A 12126-nucleotide genomic window follows, 5' to 3' on the forward strand; every position below is an offset into this window, starting at 1 on the left:
TTGTGTTCTGTCAGCTAAGTGACTTCATGTAGTGATTCATGTTTTTCTTCAGATGACTGTCATCTTTTACTTTTTTGTCTGTGTTATTGACAACATTTTTATTATAATTTTTGACAACTGAGCTAAGAATCAGGTGATCATAACTTCTGTGGCTCACACACAGTCACATTCAAATGCAACTGTGTATGTTCCTGTTTCAGAGGAGTGTTGATTATACTTACTGAAGTGAGCTCGAGTACTATTTGTGACAACTGGTTATGCTCTCTTAAACGAAGTATTTTCTTATTAGGATAAATAACCTAAGGCCAGGCTCTGTGCTGCAATAGTAAGATTCTCTTTTCCTAAATTGAGTTAGACATAGCTTTAAGGTTCCTATGGCTGTTCTTCAATGAACATTTTAAACCTAGTGTGAGATGGAACAGCACCTCAATGAAGCCAAGCCTCCTGTTACTCAGCTGTCTTGTTCCTACCCTTTGTACCATCTCCCATGTCCCCTCACAAGCATTTATGTGACTGTGTGGTAAGCCAAAGGGGGAAACCAGTAAATCTATTGGAAAATTAATTCATCTCAAGAAAGTAAAAAGATTTAGCTTGATCACTTTCCCAGTCTAATTCACTGTGAAGCTGTGCAAAAGCTCTCTCAACCAAAGAGAAGGATGGAAAATGGCACGATCACAGAGCGCTCTTAACATTCAGTCACTGACAGTCATAGGGAGGGACTTGGGAATATAGATGACAGAAACTATTTTCAGATTTTTGTGCCTTGTTCTTTAGAAGGGCCAAATTTGTCTTTTTTTATTATTTTTTCTCCCCTCTTCAACTCAGCCTTGTGTTGAAGGGAGGGTTGTGGAAGATAACATTTCCGTTCCTGGACCTTTTGAAAACATTTTCTTAGCCCCATGCCAGCTGGCTTGCATAATGGCTGTAGGCTAAGGCCAGTTCCCTGAGCACCATGTTACTATTTTGCACCTGCAGAAATCAGACAGAAGGATATCACTTTGAACACACAAAATCAGAAACGCACTGTGCTACTTGGCACTTGGAAAAGGAAATGGCATATTTGCTATTTCATAGCCATTCTGAGACAGAGACTCGGAATTTGTGTCTCTCAAAAAGCCATGGACTGCAGCTAGAGACTATTCCAACCTTCCACAGGGTCTCTGAAGTTGTCACCATGTCTGAAGAGAAGAGTAGAATTGACAGGAAACTGATGTAAGTCTGTCTGTCAGAAGAGATAGAAAAATAAGCTCCCATCTCTCTCCCTCATCTATTTATCTAGCTATCAGAGACAGAGATATGGCTCCTGGCTCTCTGTCTGTCAAATACATTATGAAAGCAATTATGTCACAAGCACAGCTCTGGCTTTGCTGAATGAATCTGTCAAGAGGGAACAGACTGCCTGGAGTGTTTTGCACACAGCTCTTGGCACTAAAAGAGCAGAATACTTTAGGGAGGAGGAATTTTTTTTTTTTTTTAATGGCAGTTTACTGAAGTGCAGACATGATATTTGAAGTCCAGATTTCTATGTTGTGTGGCATCCAATATGGATCTCTCCATTTAGCATTCACATAATGGTTGGTGTTTGAAGGGACCCCGAGAGATCACCTGGTTCAAGCCTTCTGCTAAAGCATGTTCACCTAAGGTAGGCTGCATGGGATTGCATCCAGGTGAGTTCTGGATATCTCCAGAGAAGGAGACTCCACAACCTCTCTGTTGTGGAGCTTGTTCCAGTGCTCTGTCACCCTCAAAGTAAAAAAGGTTTTCCTCGTGATCAGATGGAACTTCCTGTGTTTCAGTTTGTGCCTGTCCTTATCCTGTTGCTGGGCACTACTGAAGAGTCTGGCTCCACCCTTTTGACACCCTCCCTTCAGATACTTATAGACATCAGTAAGGTCCTCTCTCAGTCATTTCTTCTCCAGGCTAAACAGGCCCAGCTCCCTCAGCCTTTCCCTATCAGTGGGGTGCTCCAGTGCCCCAATCATCTTTGTGGCCTTCCACTGGACCCTCTGCAGTAGTGCCTTGTCTGCCTTGAACTGGGGAGCCCAGAACTGGACACAGCACTCCAGGTGAGGCTTCACTGGGGCTGAATGGAGGGGCAGGGTCAACCCCACATCTTGCTGTCAGTGCTCTTCCTAGTCCATCTCAGGATACCCTTGGCCTTCTTGGCCCCAAGGGCACACTGCTGGCTCATGGACAGATTGTTGTCCACTAGGACTCCCAGGTCCTTCTCCACAGAGTTGCTTCCCAGCCTGTGCTGGTGCCTGGGGTTATTCCTCCCCAGGTGAAGGATCCTCTACTTGCCTATGTTGTTCATCAAGTTCCTCTCTGCCCAAGTCTCCAGCCTGTCCAGGTATCACAGAAGGGCAGCACAGCCTTGTGGTGTATCAGCCACTCCTCTCAGTTTTGTATCATCAGCAAACGTGCTGATGGTACACTCTGTCCTTTGATCCAGGTTATTGGTGAGTAAATTAAACAGTACTGAACCCAGTACTGACCTCTGGGGAACACTGCTAGCTACAGGCCTGCCAGCTGACTCTTCAACGCTGTTCACAAGCCTCTGAGCTCTTCTGTTCAGTCAATTCTCAATCCACCTCAGTGTCAACTCATCCAGCCCATGCTTCCTGAGCTTACCTATGGCAATGTTATGGGAGACAGTGTCAAAAGTCACTGTCCCCTCACATGTCCACTGCTGTCCCCTCATCTACCCAGACAGCTGCACCATCACAGAAGGCTGTCAGATTGGTCAAACGTGATTACCCCTCAGTAAATCCATGTTGAATATTCCAGATAACCTTGTTTTCCTCCACATGTTTAGAGGTGACATCCAGGGTGAACTGTTCAATCATCTTTCCAGGGATGGAGCTGAGACTGACTGGCCTGTAGCTCCCTGGGTCATCTTTGCCCTTTTTGAAGACTGGGGTGACACCCCTTTGGCTTGATTTCTTACCCAGTAGGATGCACCAATCTTGAGCTTTGAGGAAGTGATGCTTGGACCAGCTGTCTTGGCCCCCCCATCTTCTAGGGCCCTAACCCTAATTCAGTTAATTTCGTGAAGAAACCAAAGTTAGCTCTCCTAAAATTCAGGCTTGTAATCCTACTTACTGACCTTGCTTATTCCAAGCAGGATCCTGAATTCCACCATATCTTGATCACTGCAGCCAAGGCTGCCCCCAACCTTCATGTGCTCAACCAGTCCCTCTTTGTTAATACAAGGTCCAGCAGCACACCTTTCCTCTGTGACTCTTCCACCACCTGTGTCAAAAAAATATCATCAGTGCTCTGCAGCAATCTCCTGGATTGTTTGTGTCCAGCTGTATTGTCTTTCCAGCAGATTGAGTCAATCATCTCACTCTTAAAGGGAAGGCCACGTTTCAGTATCAGTTTACCATGAGAAGTTCTTTTAAAACTTTGTGGTGTTTGTCTTAACTGGATTGCAGAAAGGAGAAGAAGTCAGAAACCTGAAACATTACTGGTACACGTCTTGGCCAGACCAGAAGACACCAGATCAAGCCCCTCCTCTGTTACAGCTAGTGCTGGAAGTGGAAGAGGCCATGCAGAGTGCAGAGGAGAAGAATGCCCCAGTGATTGTTCACTGCAGGTAAATAAATTCTGAATTCTAAGGCTTCTTTGCATGGCGTAGTGTAGATACTGTCATTTAGGCCATCAGTCAGACATGGGAGATCTTGTCCAACTGCTTCTGAAATATGCTCGGAACTTCAAATATTTAATGACAATAGTTGTCTGTTACCCAGTGTTGCATTCAGATACAGACTGAGATGAACACAAAACCTGGTGGAGGCTCAGTTACTTGTAAGAACGCTTTCATTTCATTTGCCTTACCAGTAATATATGCCTTTAATTATCTTTAAATGGTCAAGGTAGCAAACATTAACAAGCTTTTGATGAAATTGAGTAAGAAGACACTTACAAGCAGAAAAATAAGAATATTAAACTTTAAGCCTCAAACCCCCATGTTTTATAGATTCCTCCTTTGCTTTTTTTTTTTTTTTTTTAAATAAATCATTATTAGGCCAAAGACAATAATTTAAGTATAGCACATAAATGAAACAGTGACAAAGCTGATTGCAGCAAGTACTAACCAACAGTCAGGAAATTTATGCAACTGATAGTAAAACTGAAGTATCTGTAAAAAGCCTTGGGAATGATGAAAACTTCTTGTATGGAAGGAACAAAATCCTTACAGTGGTTTGAAGTCTGGTGAGAAAATTATAATTATCAATCAGAGCAGAATAAAAATAGATGAAGATAGATACTTCTGTCTTCAGAAGGAAGTAGGAAGATGTACTTAGCACTTGTAGATGTGATGAAGTATGTCCTTTTGCACTGCTAGCTAAGGAGCGTGTTAAGCAACGACTACTGACCATTATTAAATCAGATATGCTGAATGATTTTCATCCAAGGGTGTTTAAAAAAGTTGGTTCACAGACTCTAAACCATTAAAGTTTAGTAGAGCTGAATTACAGTTCTTGGAAAATTGGAGAAGTTCCAGAGGTCTAAAAGCTATTCCTGTTTTGCCAGTGCTTAGAAAGGTTAAATATGATTACTCGAAAACTGCAAGTCAGTTGTCAAAGCAGTTATTCCAGGTAAATAGCAGAAAGACTGATAAGAGATGCAGTTATCTTGCCAGGGTAATCTTCCATAATTTCAACAAGATACATTTTGCCAAATAGATTTTTGTAAGGAATTTTACTTCATTTTGCGTAACATTTTCTAGGAAACAGCAGATGTTTGCTCTCCAACATCCATAGTAAGTGGGTATTATAGAATGAGAGTATTTTTAAAGAGCCTCTTGGAATGAATGATTGGTTAGTTCGGTGTCATCAAAGATCCATCTATAAGCTAATATGGAGTAAACACTAGTAAAAAGTTTGTATGATATCACATGTACAGTTTTTCTGCCTGTGTTTTTAAACAGATGATAAGAAATTGGGGAGAGTTCAGATAAAAAATAAGAAATGTTTTTTAAGAAGGTCCCCTTTGCCCTTGGAAATTTTTGACTCTCTAAGAGCTCCTTGAAGCATTATGGTATTGGCTACAGGTGGAGCTGCTGGTCACTATGTCACTCTTTCTATGCATATTTGTTTTGTCCTCTAGTAAGGTTCATCCTCAAGACAAAGTAATAATCTGGGGAGAAATGGGGCACTTTTAATTGAAAAAATCTGCTAAGAGACACGGTGAAAGGATTATATTAAAAAAATATTTTATGTGGATAATGTGCCACTCTTATGCAGTCTTGGAGGAATTATGACCTTGTCTCGGCCACTGAGAGACCTGCAACTTCCCCTGGGACAAGAGCTGTCTCAATGGTGTTTACTTTATCTAAAAATGCATGTTGTTCCCTCCCTTTGCAAAACACTCTGGAATCTAGGGACAGTAAACAGTGTCAAGAGCTCTGTGCTGTGGCCTGTTTGGTTATGGGCAACTAGAAGGTGAAGGACTTTGTGAGCAGCAGTCAACCAGTTGCCAGTGGTTTTGCATTGACTTTCTCACAATGTAAATGAAAGCAGGATTGCTTGTGGTTGTGTCAAGTAATTATTCCTGAGTGTGCTCACTTAATTATTTCACGCATAAGAAGAGCTTCCAGCATTTGCTGCTAGATTGTTAGGTGATAAGAAGAATTCACAGCTTCTATAGCACTGTGGCTTTGAGAATAAATTCAGTTCTGGTCATTAACCAAGGACTGAATCAGATGCAAAGGATTTCAGGAAAGACAAACACGTTTCTTTATTAGTGAATTTCTTGTATCCTGCTCTAATTCAGATAATTACTACATTGTAAATCTGATCAGCAAATGACATCACACTTACTATACTGCTGCTAGCTCTAATAATTTAACCAAGGGTTAAAAGGGTTAAACCTAACCAAGGGTTAGGTTTTTTGATGCACCTGTGAATGAAAATAACTTTCAAAGGAGCTGTTAGAATTAAGAATATCAAGCAAAGTTTGCCTTCAAAGGAAGGGTTGCCATCAAACCAAATCTATCTAAGAAATACAGTTTAACTGCTTTTTTTCAATGGTTCACTGGCAGGTTTAACAACATATTGGGTCAAGTGGTAACTAGTAAGTCCACTTTTAGCACTGTATGTGCAGTGTTCACCCTTTTGCTATGAGTGGCTCACACTTAATTGTGTTATCCCACTGAAGTTAGCATCTTTTCCTAGTTAGGGCTTTCTATCTGGAAGCACTCACCTGGCAAATGGCAGGTTGGAGGGACAAAAAGGATAACGGGGTTTGTGCTGGTTTAATGGCACTTGTTTAACAAGGAAGTTCCAGAGCCATTCTGACATCTCCACCGCCTCTCTTTGCTTTTCCCTTCCTCAGTGCAGGCATCGGGAGGACTGGCTGCTTTATTGCAACTAGTGTGTGCTGTAAACAGCTGAAGAACGAGGGCATAGTTGACATATTGCGAACAGCCTGCCAGTTACGGTTAGACAGGTAAGAAAGCCAGTTTCCTCTCCAGAAAAACAAGAAGAAAAATGGTAACATTTCCCTTTATTTAAGGAGAGACAAACGGGAAGAGGAGGAAAACAAAGGCAAGTGGAGGTCATGAGAGAACGTTCCTTGAAGGAAGTTTTCGTGTTCTAAACGGTTCTTACTTGTAATCTTTGCCTATTTTATGAGCAGTAAACATTAATGAACAGCCCTAGAACTGAGTTAGAGTCACAGCTGGCATCACAATCTGCATAGCTGCCCATCTGCATGCAGCAAGGTATGGTCTTTTACCAGCTGAGGAGTTAGCCCCATGTTCATACGGAAGCAAAGGCTCAAAGATCTGCTGTACTTTAGTTCAGAGCCACGGATCATGACTTTCCTCCCAGGTGGAGTAAATAAAACTGGTCTTACATACTGGGACCTGTGAGCCATGTTGGGAGGGACACTGCTTAGAGAGGGAGACAATCCAGAGTGTTTGCAGACATATGAGAGGAGCTGTGAAAATTTCCACAAATTCAGTGGTTTCCAGTTAAGCATTTCTTAACACACCACCTTGAGTTTGATTATGAAGTAAACAGACTTGAATTTTGCACCAGAGATGTTATTTTTCCTCTCCCACTGGTTTCAAGTGCCATCAAAACATGTCTCAGAGCTCTCTCTAATGATAATGATAAATGTAGTCGGGGGAAGAGATGTCACGAAAAACATACCAAAGATTTTTCTGAGGGAAAAAAAAGAACCTCAACCCCACGCTGAACTTTATTTCAGAGGAGAAATTATGCTCAGTGGGAGGCAGAAAATGAAATGCTTGCTGCCCTGCTGAGGCTCTGATAGACAAGGACCTGCAGGGGCTTAGAGATTTGGCTATTTCAGTGAATTTCAGGCCAGACAAGGAAAGGCTTCTTGAGAAAAAGAAAACCAGAATATGAATAGTGAATGCTGATCATCCACAGACCAGTGAAATATCTGTCTGGATGTGAAATATCTTGTCTCTGTGACTAATGTTACACAGGAAAATAACCATACAAATGAAGGTTGAAGATGCCTGCTTACAAATGAGTATGATACAGAAGACCAATTAAAAATACAAGGGGGAGGGAGAGGGGAACTGGCAGTCATTTTTAGAAGGCTGAAGAAGAGAAATCACACTTAGGACACCATGGAGGGAAAGAAAGACTGCAGGAACCTCTGTAGCTGCCACGTACCTCTCAGGAGTGGGATGGGATAAGAAAAGGCAATTTAAATGTCATGGGCTAAAATACTCAAGATGGGAAGCATATCACCATCCTTCCTACAGAACAGCATGATTTCTTCAAGGACTGAAAAATGGAGCTTGTAGTCTCTTGGAAGCCATGCTGCCATCCACTCTCATTTTCACTAAAGCCCCACAAAAGCTTCAGGTGACTTCAAAAGTAGCATGAGATGATGAGCTGCCCAAGCAGCTATAAGAAGGAAGACTGTCTGTGTCTCCTCCTCTTGCCTGGTCATTACTGGCTAGAGAAAACAGGGAGAATGGGAAGGGGTCACCAGGTATGCAGGGAAAGAGGACTGCATGCAGGCCTGAGTAGATGTGTAATGGAATGCACCTCACTGCTTCACACAGCAGTACAGAGGTTGACCTTAGCCCTGAGAACCACCTTTGACGTTGCCATGGGTGGGAAGAGAACAAATGTTTCTTTACCTTCATTCCCTCACAGATCCCTTGGAAAAATCCTGTGCACTGGGCTTTGTATCAGTGGCCAACAGCTGATCCTAAAATAACCCATTATGACTAAGGAGAGGAAGGAATCATTCCTGCATCCTTCCCACAGTGCTGAGAGACATTTGCTGTCATTGCCCACAAAGCAACTCAGATTTGAAAGGTTTCCGTGGCAAAAAAGGGTGAAAACATAATTTGTCTATTCTATGCCAAAGCTTGGACAGCAAGCACATGTCATGGCATGCATATGTGTGGGGAGGGAGGAAGCCATCACGTAGCAGGGAATCAGATAAAAAGGAAAATAATTTCCTGTGGTCTGAAATTCGATGACCACCTTAGTGCCTGTGTTGCTACAACTTCTGGGTGCAACCCCACTGTTAATGGAATTGCTTGGGGATTAATTGATATGACTAACATTCCTTGTGTGTCACAGGCTGACGTAGATACATTTCAATCCTGTGTGTGGCACGGAGGGGCTCAGAAATAGATCAACTGTGAGCTTGTATTAAGTAGAGCAGGTGGGGGGGAGATGCTCAGCTAGGAAATACATTTTTTAGAAACACAGTGGGTGTTTTTCACCTTTGCTAATTGATGAGAGTTGGAGCATGGGTCCCTGCCCTTCCCTGCTCATTGTTAAGTGTTATTTCAAGGAGCGGCTTAACAAAATAATTGCGAAAGGCTGGAGGAGGATATCTTGCCTACTCATCTCCCCCTTACTTCTGTGGTTACTGTGTGACCCAAAATTGTGAAGCTGGACTCCACAGAAGAGGGCAGTCCCCAAGGAGAGTGTTAGCAGTCTGCTATCCATTTGGTTCAGAGGAAGCAACTTCCATTAATTTCCTCTGGTGAAGGTTTCTAAGGGAATGCACCACACAGGCACTTCCTCAGACTGACACAGTCTGATTGGCTCTGGTCACCCACAGGTTCCCATGTTGCTCAACCCCACTGGTCATTTCAGCCTCATTTTGGCACCGTGACCCCAGGATCTGTGCTACAGCACCAGTGCTGCCACAATTCTGCATACACTTTTTGTGAGTTTGAGCCGTGGGTTTTAGTTGTTTTCTAATGGATTACCAAGAGGTCGTGGCACCTTTGATGAGGTATTCTTGGCAGAATTTTAAATGTTTGTAAAATTTGCTTAAAATTAGCAACTTCATCCTGATTATTTTTGTTCATTTCTTTCTCTCCTTGTAGTACCCATGTATTGCTTAATATGCTACTTGCAGAAACACACAGGTTAATGATACATGGAAAATCAAACTGGTTTTGCTCCTGCTTGCACTTCCCTTCAGGTTTGCAGTTTTAAAGAGAACAGCAAAAGCTGAAAAACAAGCTGAACCAAAATAGGTTACTCTGCTGGGAGTCTTTTACTGTCAAGGTGTGCACTATAGTCAACTCAGCTACAAATCTGAGTAACTTTTCAAAGGCTACATTGTCTGTTCCAAAATCCTGCTAGTCATCCCTAGAGCTCCCTGGTGAACTTGCCAAAATCATGATATGGGATGGCACAGAGGAAAGAATCCTCGTTGCAGAATGAGAAATTTGCATCAGTTGTCTGGGCTGGGCTGGCCTGGCCTAGCTCTCTATAGTCCCAAATTCAGTCCCTTGTGCAGCTGTGAAGTCTTGGATAAGCTACTTCCCTTCTTTATTTCCCCTGCTCCCATCTCTCTCTCTAGAGCTTTAGGGTGGGGATTGCTTTTCATGGTGTTTAAAGTGGACTTCTTGGAGTACAAGTGCTCAGGTAATATGAATATAAATGACGATGGTGTTTCCTCTGACAAGGAAAATGAACATAAAGCCCATTCCTGTTCTCACGGCCTTCTGTTCCTTGCTCAACAGGGACTTTTAAAATGGAGCTCAAGGTCAGACTGCAAGCTGGTTGCAATCAAGGGGCATTTCTCACTCATTTCAGGAAGCTTTGGAATAGACCTTTGGTTTGTAGCACAAGCTGCATGTTAGCTGTGCTGTTTCCTCATGTGCTTGCATGTAATAAGACTGCTATTTCCCTCCCCTTTTTTTCTTTCCTTTTCAGGGGAGGAATGATCCAGACTTGTGAACAGTATCAATTTGTCCATCATGTCATGAGCTTGTACGGAAAACAGCTTTCTAGAACAGCAGAAGAATAAATGTCCATTATATTCCTAAAGGCTAAAGCCAAGAGAACTTTTGACTGCATTCAGATATATTTCAGATCTGATAAGAGACACATGGTAACCTGGCTGTCTTAGCTGGAAAGATATATTATTTTACTTTGATACTGCTTTTATGCTCTTGTTTGCATTGACATTTAAGAGCTGAGATACACCTTGTCTTAAACATACGTGACAGGACATAATCTTCACCAAAAAAGGCTTATTTATACTGTAAATAAGAATAGTAGCTTCATTTGTTACAAAAGCAAGAAAAAAAATCAGAAAAAATCCACTGTCTTCAGTTTGCTACTTTTTAAAAGATCATTGCTAATATATCCAAATACAGTGTGAAACTTTTTGAATTGTCATGCTGCAATGTGCCGTATGTTGACTAAGCTTGAAAGTAACTTTTTGCCTCTTTCTGATTGTTTTTACATATAAAATTACCGAATACTGTGTATATCGTAAACTTTCTGAGCCTCTGCATTGAAAGATTCAAGTAGATTCACATTGAAATGATGTTTCACACATCACGTTTGCTTGTTTATTTTTTCTGAAGCAGTCCACCACCAGTGTTATCAGAACTAAAGGGGGGAAAATATTTCAGTTATGTGAGTCAAATCCTTGCCTCAAATTCTAACCTTGAGTTCTTACCAGCACTGTAGCTCAGTACCATGACGGCTGGCTGAATATGAGACGAATAGTAGAAGCAGATCTGAACATAAATTCTTCACACTTTACCTTTTCTTTGTCAATATTTTGGCATTTCAGTCATCTGGCAAACTTGCAGATAGTTTCTATTTTTAAGCAGTCAGACCACAATCTGAATACAATTTCCTCTGAAATCTGAGATTCAAAATCGGGTGAGGAATTTTGTGAGTTCATATTTATTAAAAATCTGTTAATAAAATCACTTGTAATCTGTGAATTTAAACTCATTTCAAAACTTTGAAGGTGACCGGGTGCCCAATGCTTATTAAAATTAACATAAATTCTGTAGGCAGCTTTAAAAAAAAAAAATCATTCTGAACTTGTTGGCTGCTTTTTGATAAATTTGCCCTTAACCCAAATTTAGACAATCATTAGCCCATTCTAACCACTAGTGTTTCCTTTTAACTATTACAACCTGCTGCCCATCTTTTCTGTTTCAGAACTCAGTCAGGCTGTGAAGACCGTATTTTGTGTTTAATGCTTACAGGTAACCACATGTTTAAGTGCTTCACTGAGCAGAGAAAAATGGAGGTATGCAGGATCCTTGACATGAAAGATGAGTGTTTTGTGAATAGAAGCTGTAATGACCTACTAAAAATATTTTTGCTTCTCTTTATTTGTAACAATAACCAACACCCACTGCTTATATTAGTGCAGGAGATTCTGCGAATTTACTGCACTTGATAGTCAGGAGCAGGTAAAGCAGCTCTCAGAACAATAAGGACTGATCCTGCTCCCAATGATGTTTTGCCATTGACGTCAGTAGGTGCAGGGTAGGCCCTGAGATGTTATGCCTACAACTTCTTCACTGTGGGGAAAGTTTCCCATTATTTCAGTACACACCTTTGTGTTTATTCTGTATCCATGAACCTGTAAAAATCCTGTCTGCAGGGTTTGCATGAATGTGTGGCAAAATGTGTTATCTTTAAACCTCTTGATTTTATTGCTGTATTTAAAATATTTCCTTCAGTGAGAAGCTAGCAGGAAGAACTGGCATTCTTTTTTAAAATACTGGTGGTAGTCATTAAATAGAGCAATAAACTTAAGCTTTTGAGCATAACATGACTGTTAGTTTTATGTAAATCTTGATAGCTATATTCTCCCACAGCTACTCATTTTTTCAAAGGAGTA

At 41.4% G+C, this 12126-nt stretch overlaps 1 protein-coding gene across 4 annotated transcripts in view; it reads left to right on the forward strand.

Moving 5' to 3' along the window:
* PTPN5 (protein tyrosine phosphatase non-receptor type 5) overlaps positions 1-12055 on the forward strand; it is an 82459-nt gene extending 70404 nt beyond the window's left edge. For all 4 annotated transcript variants that reach the window (XM_050336850.1, XM_050336847.1, XM_050336848.1 and 1 more), the window contains exons 12-14: positions 3438-3598; positions 6343-6456; positions 10185-12055. In XM_050336850.1, coding sequence (XP_050192807.1) covers positions 3438-3598; positions 6343-6456; positions 10185-10278 — 369 coding nt within the window. In that variant the 3' untranslated portion in view covers positions 10279-12055. The remainder of the gene's footprint in view (positions 1-3437; positions 3599-6342; positions 6457-10184) is intronic.
* Positions 12056-12126: the final 71 nt, after the last annotated feature.

This window comes from Myiozetetes cayanensis, unplaced genomic scaffold, assembly GCF_022539395.1.
Source record: "Myiozetetes cayanensis isolate MyiCay16 unplaced genomic scaffold, myiCay2020 scf6-25, whole genome shotgun sequence".
NCBI classification, from domain to species: Eukaryota; Metazoa; Chordata; class Aves; order Passeriformes; family Tyrannidae; genus Myiozetetes; species Myiozetetes cayanensis.